This window comes from Squalius cephalus, assembly GCF_949319135.1.
Source record: "Squalius cephalus genome assembly, chromosome: 19".
NCBI classification, from domain to species: domain Eukaryota; kingdom Metazoa; phylum Chordata; class Actinopteri; order Cypriniformes; family Leuciscidae; genus Squalius; species Squalius cephalus.
In genome coordinates, this window is record NC_137140.1 from 7259321 (window position 1) to 7272571 (window position 13251).

General features: G+C 39.2%; 1 protein-coding gene across 2 annotated transcripts in view; it reads left to right on the forward strand.

The window, feature by feature from the left end:
• Positions 1-11929, forward strand: part of phyhiplb (phytanoyl-CoA 2-hydroxylase interacting protein-like b) — a 31747-nt gene extending 19818 nt beyond the window's left edge. For both annotated transcript variants that reach the window (XM_079851702.1, XM_079851701.1), the window contains exons 2-5: positions 7257-7453; positions 7602-7776; positions 8858-8975; positions 10719-11929. In XM_079851702.1, the coding sequence (XP_079707828.1) occupies positions 7257-7453; positions 7602-7776; positions 8858-8975; positions 10719-11256 (1028 nt within the window). In that variant the 3' untranslated portion in view covers positions 11257-11929. The remainder of the gene's footprint in view (positions 1-7256; positions 7454-7601; positions 7777-8857; positions 8976-10718) is intronic.
• The last annotated feature ends 1322 nt before the right edge of the window (positions 11930-13251 follow it).

The following is a 13251-nucleotide window of genomic DNA, read 5'->3' on the forward strand; positions in this document are numbered from 1 at the left end:
TCTTCGGAACACAAATGAAGATATTTTTGATGAAATTTGAGAGCTTTCTGACCCTCCATTGACAATCTATGCAACTACCACTTTGACGCTTCAAAAAGTTCATAAAGAGATCATAAAATTAATTCATATGAATTGAGCTGTTTAGTCCAAAACTTTCTGAAGAAACTCAATCACTTTATATGATGAACAGATTTAATATAGGCTTTTATTCACATATAAACATTCATCAGCGAACATAAACAGAAGCTCAACCGAACCTGCTTGACTTGCGAGAACAAACCGTAATACAAAAATGAACCTCGTTGGTTCTTGCGGAAGCTCAAACGTGCTGCGTAACACACGAGAATGAACCTCATTGGTTCTTGCTGAAGCTCAAACGTGCTGCGTAACACACGAGAATGAACCTCATTGGTTATTGCTGAAGCTCAAACGTGCTGCGTAACACACGAGAATGAACCTCATTGGTTATTGCGGAAGCTCAAACGTGCTGCGTAACACACGAGAATGAACCTCATTGGTTATTGCGGAAGCTCAAACGTGCTGCGTAACACACAAGAATGAACCTCATTGGTTCTTGTGGAAGCTCAAACGTGCTGCGTAACACACAAGAATGAACCTCATTGGTTATTGCGGAAGCTCAAACGTGCTGCGTAACACACAAGATTGAACCTCATTGGTTATTGCGGAAGCTCAAACGTGCTGCGTAACACACGAGAATGAACCTCATTGGTTATTGCGGAAGCTCAAACGTGCTGCGTAACACACAAGAATGAACCTCATTGGTTCTTGTGGAAGCTCAAACGTGCTGCGTAACACGAGAATGAATCTCATTGGTTCTTGCGGAAGCTCAAACGTGCTGCGTAACACACAAGAATGAACCTCATTGGTTCTTGTGGAAGCTCAAACGTGCTGCGTAACACGAGAATGAGCCTCATTGGTTATTGCGGAAGCTCAAACGTGCTGCGTAACACGAGAATGAACCTCATTGGTTCTTGCTGAAGCTCAAGCGTGCTGCGTAACACGAGAATGAACCTCATTGGTTCTTGCTGAAGCTCAAGCGTGCTGCGTAACACGAGAATGAACCTCATTGGTTCTTGTGGAAGCTCAAACGTGCTGCGTAACACGAGAATGAACCTCATTGGTTCTTGCTGAAGCTCAAGCGTGCTGCGTAACACGAGAATGAACCTCATTGGTTATTGCGGAAGCTCAAACGTGCTGCGTAACACGAGAATGAACCTCATTGGTTATTGCTGAAGCTCAAACGTGATGCGTAACACGAGAATGAACCTCATTGGTTATTGCGGAAGCTCAAACGTGATGCGTAACACGAGAATGAACCTCATTGGTTCTTGTGGAAGCTCAAACGTGCTGCGTAACACACGAGAATGAACCTCATTGGTTCTTGCGGAAGCTCAAACGTGCTGCGTAACACGAGAATGAACCTCATTGGTTCTTGCGGAAGCTCAAACGTGCTGCGTAACATGAGAATGAACCTCATTGGTTATTGCGGAAGCTCAAACGTGCTGCGTAACACACAAGAATTAACCTCATTGGTTATTGCGGAAGCTCAAACGTGCTGCGTAACACGAGAATGAACCTCATTGGTTATTGCGGAAGCTCAAACGTGATGTGTAACACACAAGAATGAACCTCATTGGTTATTGCGGAAGCTCAAACGTGCTGCGTAACACGAGATTGAACCTCATTGGTTATTGCGGAAGCTCAAACGTGATGTGTAACACACAAGAATGAACCTCATTGGTTATTGCGGAAGCTCAAACGTGATGCGTAACATGAGAATGAACCTCATTGGTTATTGCGGAAGCTCAAACGTGCTGCGTAACACACAAGAATGAACCTCATTGGTTCTTGTGGAAGCTCAAACGTGATGCGTAACACGTGAATGAACCTCATTGGTTCTTAATGAAGCTCAAACGTGATGCGTAACACACAAGAATGAACCTCATTGGTTCTTGTGGAAGCTCAAACGTGATGCGTAACACGTGAATAAACCTCATTGGTTCTTAATGAAGCTCAAACGTGATGCGTAACACAAGAATGAACCTCATTGGTTCTTGTGGAAGCTCAAACGTGCTGCGTAACACGAGAATGAATCTCATTGGTTCTTGCGGAAGCTCAAACGTGCTGCGTAACACACGAGAATGAACCTCATTTGTTATTGCGGAAGCTCAAACGTGATGCGTAACATGAGAATGAACCTCATTGGTTATTGCGGAAGCTCAAACGTGATGCGTAACACGTGAATGAACCTCATTGGTTCTTAATGAAGCTCAAACGTGATGTGTAACACACAAGAATGAACCTCATTGGTTATTGTGGAAGCTCAAACGTGATGCGTAACACGAGAATGAATCTCATTGGTTCTTAATGAAGCTCAAACGTGATGCGTAACACACAAGAATGAACCTCATTGGTTCTTGTGGAAGCTCAAACGTGATGCGTAACACGTGAATGAACCTCATTGGTTCTTAATGAAGCTCAAACGTGATGCGTAACACACAAGAATGAACCTCATTGGTTCTTGTGGAAGCTCAAACGTGATGCGTAACACACAAGAATGAACCTCATTGGTTCTTGTGGAAGCTCAAACGTGATGCGTAACACGAGAATGAACCTCATTGGTTCTTGCGGAAGCTCAAACGTGATGCGTAACACGAGAATTAACCTCATTGGTTCATGCGGAAGCTCAAACGTGCTGCGTAACACACGAGAATGAACCACATTGGTTATTGCAGAAGGTCAAATGTGATGCGTAACACGAGAATTAACCTCATTGGTTCATGCGGAAGCTCAAACGTGCTGCGTAACACACAAGAATGAACCTCATTGGTTATTGCAGAAGGTCAAATGTGATGCGTAACACGAGAATGAATCTCATTGGTTCTTACTGAAGCTCAAACGTTCTGCGTAACACGAGAATGAACCTCATTGGTTCTTGCTGAAGCTCAAACGTGCTGCGTAACACGAGAATGAACCTCATTGGTTATTGCGGAAGCTCAAACATGATGCGTAACTCGAGAATGAACCTCATTGGCTCTCGCACGTCAAGAGAAACATGCTTGAGCTTCAGTTTACTACATCTAATGTGTGAGTTGATGAATGTTTATGTGTGAATAAAAGCCTAAATTAAATCTGTTCATCATATAAAGCAATCGTGTTTTTTCAGAAAATTTGAACTAAACTCCTCAATTCATATGGATTAGTTTATGATCTCTTTATGAACCTTTTGAAGCGTCAAAATGTCAGTTGCTTAGCTGTCAATGGAGGGACAGAAAGCTCTCAGATTTCATCAAAAATATCTTCATTTGTGTTCCAAAGATGAACAAAAGTATTACGGGTTAGGAACAACACACAGAAATTTCATTTTTGGGTGAACTAACCCTTTAAGTATATGGTATATATTCCTTTGAAGTTTGTGGTTTAATGTCACGGCATGTTTTGGTGAGAGTTTAATGTGTTAGTGTATAATGAATATAAATGACTTTATTGTGTTACTGTAGCTGTGTGGGTGTGTAAAGAGAGCTGAGCTGCTCTACAAGAACATCTCACACCTATACTGGAAAATGAACAAACCAATAGACCTTATTCTCTTGTCTCTCAGACCCTCTGGTTGTGAATCAGAATTGTGAATTCCTTGTGAAATGAAACTAACAAGTAACAAGTTTTTGCCTTTTCATTTTGTAGTTGAAAGCATCAAAGTGCTCCACGAGTAATTCTCAGCTGAGATAATACTGTAGCAGTGAGACAGTAGCGGGTGTCAGAGCGCTCCTCCCTAACGTAGGCGAGCTCTTGTTATCTTGAGTCTTTGTACTGAGAACGCATAGTGCAGGCGAGAGATAAAACGAGAAATGATTCAGCGCTGGGAGCTACACTATAAGGGTCTGCCTATGAATCATTCATTCAGAAGCTCTCTGGTGGTTGAGAAGAGCTCGCTCATCCATAACGCTCCATCTGAAGAGCCACAGGAGGACGTCTCTCTTATGGTGCCTTCATCTCTCTTTCTACGCTGTGTGTTTGCGCACCGGTTTTAGCTGACTGGGCAGGTAATGTGTCTCTGCGTGGTGCTCCCACAGCCATTCTCTGTCCTTTTCTCTCTCTTTCTTTTAAGTTCATTCATTCGCGTCTCCCTATAGAGCTGGAGTGAATGAACAGGGCCACCTTGGCGCCAGGGTTTAGGGTTCATGTTTGAATAGCTAAACCTCTTCAATTCATACATCTAGTTTACTGTACCAGACACATTTTTAGGGCCTAAAAAGGGCCACATTTTTTTCCAACAACTGGTCAGTGAAAAACTGCGCTGAACATTCAGGAAATTGTCAAAGTCAAATTTGGGCGGTCAAACATTATTATTATCGAGTATATCGATTATAGAGGTTTGTTTTGCAACCCTGTTACTGAATGTATTATTCATTGAAGTTATTGGCAATTGACAAACTTGTATTTCCCATAAAACTACTTACATGAAACTTACATAATTATTTGATAATTTTATCTTACAGTAACTGTGATGACAGGGTTGAAGGTTGACCTTGCTGAATAAGGTCAACAGAGAGTTTTTACCGTTCTGTAGAAAGAGTCCAAATGATCTCACTTCCTGGGTGTCACATTTAAAAAAAAAAAAAAAAAAAGTATTGTAATCGGAAAAAAAAATCATGCAGTAACAGGATTGAATGCAAAAATGTGGGACTTAAAAACAATAATCTATCTGATAATTATAGAGTTAATAATTGTAATACAATATAAATGTAATATATTATAACAAAATTATGATATTGTTGTATGCTTTAATTGTCAGGTTGAGGTTAGAAGAACTTTGGCGGATGGACAAGCTAAAATCATTGTATTAAGGGGGGGATGCAGACTTTTGTTAAGTTTAAAAGTAGGTAATTTTAATGCTAAGTTAATCTGATGTTAGGTATTAGTTTATCAAACAACTTTAATAGTTCACACAACAAAAGCATTGTTTTTGTGCCTAATGGTTTTAAAAATGTCATAAAGAAAATTATCTTCTTGATGTATGGCAACATAAACTGTCAGGTTACCTTCTGTGTGTTTTTTATGTGTTCATAGATTGGTAGGGAGATCATTTATAGGAATCAAATACTCAGGAATTTGTGATAGTTATGTTTATTTATATAATCACATATTTTTGCCAGAAATATCTATGTAAATTTGTCATTATAGGGTGTAACAGTTCTGAAATGTCCGATATTTTTTTTTTCAAACGAACAATTTCAAATGAAATATGACAATAGTATTAAACATATATTATTAATTATTTTATTAATATTTTAGCAGATTAAGTTGCTAGTTCGACATTTAACATGCAGTAAACTGTAAACCTGTGCTTGCTTTTATCTTGCAAAATGTCAGCATAATATCCAATATACATAGATGTTATATATTGGTTTGCACTTTATTTAACAGTGTGTGCACTAATGTGTACTTACAGCGTACCTACCTAGAAAACTACATAGGTTACGGTTATGTTTAGTTATTACCCAGTTATTATAATTACTATAAGTACAGTATGTATATGTCGAACAGGACTGTAAATTAAATTGCTACCATATATTGAAAAGTATTTTTTAATATGCTGTAATTAACATGTTTCATGTAATTTTTCCCATCTGTTGACTGAAGAGGCCAGAGACTGAATGCTAGTCATGCTAGTTTTCATTTAGGGCTGCAAGCTGTTTCGCTGATTCGATCTTCAATGATGACTGTGTTTTCTTCTGATTTATTTCAGAGCTGAAAGAGAAATGCTTTGAGGTGGACTTGATAGTGCAGTGTGTTGATTACATGATAAAAAGCAACACATGAAAAGATGGTGATTGCAATTTGTAGTCTACTAAATTTGAAAACATGAATCAACCGGAACAATTGCAAATCAAGTCAAGCAGTTGATGATTAAACAAATCAAAACAACAAAAACGTACTTACTTAATCCTAGGGTCTAAGCATCATTGATCAGACTTTCGATTTTTATGTGGCAGACAATAAATCAGATACATTGCTACATTGAAGGAGAGACCAGAGCTCTTTAAATTGGTCTCTTTTTTAATTTACCACCTAGCAACCAAATATAATCTAGTTGAATGTTATTCCACACCTACTGAATCATGCTTCCATTGCACTTCCATCATCTCTCATCATGGATGAAATAACCCAGTTGTCTAAAAAAGCCCTTCACCGCTTTGCCCTGCGGCACATCCTGCAAGTCAATAGTGGCAGTGTTTGCTATTAGTGTGGTAAAGTTCAGTATTGACCTGGATAAAGGTCGGACTGGGAATTTTCTCTTGAAAACATCTTATGTTAACATTTTTGACCTTTGCTGTACATTAATCTGTAGTCACTGCTAGAATCACACATTTCATAAAACTTTATTCCAAATATTGAATCTCTTCGAGACTCTATGACTTTACAATCACTGTTTTCTTCCCTGTGCCTACATCAACAATGCCTTGTTAGGTTACCTGTTACCTGTGAAGAAATGTATCAGTTTTAATAGTAAACGACTGTAAAAACCTGCTAATTGGTTAACAGTAAGTTCCTTTACTGCATACAGTGAAAAACGAATAGATCGAATTGGACATTTCATGTACTCTAATTACTGTAAAATACTGTTAATGTACAAATTTTGCTTTGAAAAAAGACATCTTATCATTTATACAGTGAAAAAACAAATTGACATTCCCAGAATTCTCTGTGACATTTCACATTTAATGTTTTTTTTTTTTCATTTAAATTACTGTTTTTACATCAGTTATGTACATTAGGGTTTTATTCTACTTATAATTTAATTTATAGTCCTGTGAGTTACCATGATGGTGTTTTGCATTTGTGAGCATTACACTATATAGATTATGATTAGTATTTACCTCAGCTTATGGAAAAGTTTCTTGTGATGAATTTAGATTTGTCAAATGGCTTTCTCTTTGTCATTTGTATTTTAAAGTGGTTGTCAATATTTTATAAAGGTAAAAAATATATATATATTTAAGTAATTTAATATATTAACATTATTTGACACAAGGTGGTATCATTTGAGCATTTGATTGTACAGAAATTTGCATACACCCCTGAATGCAAGATGAGTCACCAGTATTTTTGTTGTAAATGTGTATATGCTGAAAGATCATTTTCTCCACTTTCAGGTTGACAAAATAAGTCAAATAGTTATCCTTTTCTGTTCTTTCTCTCAACATCTCTATCTGTCTTGTTGTGTCTCTCAGGAAATAAGTCCCTGGACAGTGGCATTGCCGAGATGGAGGAACTTCCAGTTCCCCAGAACATCAAAATCAGCAACATAACATGCGACTCCTTTAAGATCTGCTGGGATATGGACTCCAGGTCCAAGGAACGCATCACACACTACTTCATCGACCTCAACAAGAAAGAAAACAAGAATGCTAACAAGTTCAAACACAAGGTGTGTGTCTGCAGACACTCTCTATTTACCTGTCCCTTCACAGCCTGGCCTGTTGTATGCAAAAGCTGATCTTCAATAACATGTGTTTGCAGAAAGAGAACTGCAAGAACATGACTGTCCATTCTCATTCATTATCTGTCTTCTCTAGGACGTCCCAACTAAACTGGTAGCGAAAGCAGTTCCCCTGCCCATGACAGTGCGAGGACACTGGTTTCTGAGTCCACGCACCGAGTACACTGTGGCCGTTCAGACCGCGTCCAAACAGGGCGATGGAGACTACGCCGTGTCGGAGTGGAGCGAGATCATTGAATTCTGTACAGCCGGTGAGATGCACATGAAAGCACGGTTTCCCAAATGGGGTTTCATGAGTTGATGAAAAGCTACCCAGGCAGCAACATAGTGTCGGGCCGGATCTGGGTCGACACTATGTTGCTGTCTGGGTAATAATTAATTATATTGAATGTAAAATTTAAATAAATAATGGGACAGCACAATACATCCAGGCATAAAACCTCTGAATTGTTGATTTATTACTCTAATTCAGGGTTCACCAATCTCGGTCCTGGAGGGCCGCTGTCCTGCAGAGTTTAGCTCCAACCCCAATTAAACACACCTGAACCAGCTAATCAAGGTCTCACTAGGCATACTAGAAACTTTCAAACAGGTGTGTTGGAGCTGGTTGGAGCTAAACTCTGCAGGACAGCGGCCCTCCAGGACCGAGATTGGTGAACCCTGCTCTAATTGATAGATTGACCAATGCTGCGCGGTAAAGTGAAAAGGCCGTTTTCAAACTTATTGATTTGGTTAATGTGTTGTGCGTAGCCCACGCTGTCATTGTCTTTGTGCTTAGGAGTTCATTAACATCCGGTGTCAATGGCAGATGTTCAAAGTTTAATGTTACACTTTTTCAAGAAATCATGGAATGTTGAGCGAAAGGGAGAAAAAGTGACATCTACATCTGAGCCTACTTCACCTTTCCATGAGGAGACAGCGAGTAAAGCAGCACCTGCAGCTTATAGGCCACTACTTGTTGCACAGTTTTTGTTTTGTTTTGTTAATCTGTATTCAAGTTAAATATATTTCGCGATATAACAGAGCGGGTTTACTGTTACGACAGGGAAGAAAGCACAGATCTAAGCAGAACGCCCTCAGTGTTTAGATGGTGCCTGAGGGGCTCGATGTTTACACATTTGGGGGAGATAAGCCCATGAATGGCATACTAATATTAGTCAATGAATAATAAAACGGGTTAAGAAAATGTTTTAAAAAAAATCTTACATACTTCACCTTTAAAGTATTGTTGATAATGGCCTCCACAAACCTATTTAGGCTGTTATTGGTTAATATTGACTCGTATTGACTATTCCAATAGATTTTTTTTTCCTTTCTTTTTTGTACCTACAGATTATTCCACTGTTCATCTCACACAGTTGATGGAGAAAGCCGAGGTCATCGCCGGCAGAATGCTGCGGTTCTCAGTCTTTTATCGAAACCAGAACAAGGAGTACTTTGACCATGCAAGGTGTGTGCTTCTACCGGGGTAACAATACTAAATTACTAAAGAAACAGTCACGTGTATTTCGTTCTAAACCTTCCTTCCTGACTCACTTTCTTCTGTGGAACGCAAAAGATTAAATTCTGAAGAATAATCTGGCTGCTCTTTTCCATAAAATGAAAGTGGACTAGGTCTGTAAAGTTTGAAAAGACCAATAAAAAGCATAATTAAATTAAAATAGTTATTCATTGAAAATCTTCGCCTCCACCAGAGCTCTGTAAAATATACAGCTTCGGGTTTGATGTCAGTGATGTGCGTTCATGAGACGTGAGAATAAATGGAATTTGGCTTCAGTGGTATCAGACCATTCCCTTTTCCCTTTTATTTATAAAAATAGGGGCCAATATATTCTTCAAAATGACCCTTTGGGTTCCACGCAAGAAAGTCACACGAGTGTGAGTAAATGATGACGGAATTTTCATTTCATATGAATATTCATTTTCACCATAATAAAAAATTCCAAAAATGTATTTTTTAATTAAAAACTTAGTTCTCTCTATGCAAATCATCTTTCTTTCTATCTTTGAATGTTCTTTTGCGTAACCCCAGTGATTTAAATGTCTCCTGTACTAATCTAATACTGTCCTGTATAGTATAATTTGATGAAAATAGCCATTACATCAGTCGTTATAGCAGAAAACTCAATTTGTTCTGTTGAATTTGATGCATCTAAGGTGATATAATAAGTCTATAATGAGCTTTTCCATGAATAAAATGAATAAGATTTTAGATGTATGAGGCACCTTGGAATCAAATTAAATCCTTCTGAAAAGGCTCATTACAGTCAAAAGTAGTAAAAGGGAAGGTTTTTCTTTTCCCTTCAGAAATCGTTTTTTTTATATAACATTAATTCTGAATGTAACTCTAGTGAGATATACAGTTTCCATTGCCTTGCTTTATGCAAGTCATTAAATCCAGTTCCACATGAGTGAGTGAAGGTTTATCGATGCTGTGCATGAATAACTCAATTGGTTCTACTTTGACTTTATTAGATATCAGTATTATAAGTGATACGTTTCAGATAGGGGTTCAACCTTCACAATCACTTCAGCTTTATTTGCCACATTGACAAAGAGCAGGTCTGAACCCTCAGGTGATAGTAGTAGGGAGGAAAAAGCTCTCTGAGAATTCATCAGAAGACAGTTAAATGATATTTCACACAAAAGGCTATTTGTTATGGAAGCCTATTTCTGAACAAAAGGATATGTTTAGCTTAATGTTCGAGCTGCTCTTTTTCTATAATAAAAGTGAATGGCAACTGGGGCTGTCAAGCGCCAAAAAGAAATTCATCATACCAATACCATGAAAGTGGCCAATGAGATGTTCTCTTTTTAAAGTCTATTGAAGCCAAATGATAGTTTTGCTATTACCTTTCAAGTTTTGACCGTTTCCATTTAAAAAAATTAGCAGTAATGTATGTATTCTCCATCTACCACAGCTTACTGGTTTAAGGTGGTTAAGGTGTGGTCACATTAGCAAAATTTCACGTCGATCGATTGTCTATCATCAGTAGTGTTGCGGTGAATCCACGTGACCAAACTGAATCTCGCCCACACGTGAAATTCCCTGTAGTGTGAATTCCTGCAAATTACGTCAACTGAACCACATTAAATGTGAACTGTTAGTCCCTGGCAGTAAAGTTTAGTGCAAAAGGCAGGAGAAAATGGTTTATGTAACATCTGACACTTACAGTGAAGTTTCTTGTTACAGGGAGGACCAAAATAACAAGATGTTGCCTTCAGTGAAGGACAACAGTGGCAGCCATGGTTCGCCCATCAGTGGGAAGCTAGAGGGCGTCTTCTTCAGCTGTAATACCGAGTTCAACACGGGCAAACCCCCTCAGGACTCACCATACGGCCGTTACCGTTTCCAGCTGCCAGCCGAGACGCTCTTCAGTCCCAAGACAAACCTGTATTTCGCCGACTTCTACTGCATGTACACGGCATATCACTACGTCATTTTGGTGATCGCACCGAAAGGCTCGCCTGGAGACGAGTTCTGCAAGCAGCGCCTACCAGCGCTGGATATCGGCGACAACCGTTTTATGACGTGCTCGGAGGATGAAGATGGCCAACTGGTGTTCCACCACGCGCAGGACCTTATCCTGGAGGTCATCTACACCGATCCCGTGGACCTGAGCCTGGGAACGGTGGCTGAGATCAGCGGCCACCAGCTCATGAGTATGTCCACAGTCAACGCCAAGAAGGATCCCAGCTGCAAGACCTGCAACATCAGCGTGGGACGCTAACCTATGAAACTGAACCCTTCTGCTGCCTTGAACGGCACAGAAAAATCGCCTTCTCCTTTAGCCGTCCTCCTTACCCATTATCCTACCATCCAACTTATCCATAATCCATTCCCAGACGACAACATAGTGTCGGCCCAGATCCGGGCCACATCTGGTACATGTGGATTCAACGCGTACCAAATGTGGGCCGGATCTGGGCCGACACTATGTTGCTGTCTGGGTAAGGATCCTTCGCAGCATGTGTCTCAAGATGCTCTTTTTCTTTTACTAGCTTATGGATCTCGACCCGGGGTCAGTTAGATATGTCGTGCTCCTCTTTTTGTGTTGGGATGTTGACCTGTCAATCAAACTGCTTCTTTAACCCCATTGGCTTTCAGACCCTCCCATTAGAACGTGGCATTGTAACAATTTACCAAAGTCTACACAAATTTAACACAAATTGCTCATTAAGTCACAGCAGTCAGTCGATCGACAACCATTCTTATGAAGCATTATGAATGTGATGGTCAGGCGAGATCTCAAAAACCGTGATTGGACGCATCTGTAGCATGATTGCAAACATTGACATTGGCACTTCCATAACTCTTCTTCGGCAGTGTTTCATGTTATCTATTCCAACCCATTCAGTATACTGTGATTTAACATATAATAAATGTGATACGACGTGTAGATAGAAAAATATTTATTTTTTAACTGGTTAATAGAAAATGGACAGGACCAGAAGTGCACAATACAGAGGACTTTGGTGATGGAAAAGAATAGGTACACCATGAAGCAAATATATATAGATAATTATATATATTTACTGTATAAACCAATGTAGAATTACGTGCACTATAGCTAACATTCAAAAGCTACATATGTCATTGTGGATGTGTACAGCAAATAAAGTCTGGGACGACGATAACATGACAGAATAACCACACCTGATTGTAGCACAATTCAACAGTTTACGCTGGTTGGCATGCAAAGACACTACACAAAGATTGTAATAGTTCATTGCAGTAGAGCCGTCGGAAAGGAAAGATATTGATTGTTTTGTTTCCAGAGTAGCTACTTGAGCAGAATTGCACTTAAAGCGCACATCCGCTTTTCATGAACATATCCCCTGCTTTGGGCTTCAGTATTGTTTGTAGCGTACAATGTGACTAGTCAGTGTTCATTTTAACCACTGGCTTTATATGTCACGATTTGTTATTTATGTATAGGAGGAAAACTGTGCTCTGTGATGGCCACGTACCGTACTTTACCATGTTTTTAAACATAATAGGTCATTAAAAATACAGTGCTTAGCTTATCTTTTTCTGGGAGAACCTTTTTAACTCTGGGTCATAAGTCTCGTTTTGTGCTCCCTTTTTTCATGCGAGAGACAAATATATGAGAAATAAAAAATTAACTTGTGTTAGTTCATACAATGTGTACAATTATGGTCGGTTGTTGCTGTATTTATATGCTAGGGAACTCACTGAAATGTGCATAAAACCATCATTTTAAGTGCTCCGAGTTGTTTTCTATCTAGAGTGTTGCATTATTTGACAGACTAGAAATCCAGTCTAGCCAGAGAGAATCATGGAACCTCATTAGTGTGCATAATGTCACCATGTTCCTAATTAGAATCATAAACTAGCTTCAAACGAGAGCAAGAGAACGTGAAAATTGCATATGATTCGACTTTGGTTAAAAAAATAAAGTGCCATATTCCATAAACAGATGAATACTCTAGATTTCCTTTTGCCCTTTGAAATCTGGATGAGGTTTGTATCGATCTGTCTTGCACTGTACACAGCACAGAGATCGCACACTGCGTTTATGTGAAAGGCCTTGATCGGTTCGGCCCAACCCATTGAGTCTAGGACTTCCAATGTGGTCAGAAATTATATTAAAGTGCATTTTAGCATCATTATGGCACAATTATGTCAAATGTAAAAACTCCATTTGGTCCAAACATTGGGTTCATTACTGAAAGGCAGAAAGAATCTCTTTAACTCAGATAGT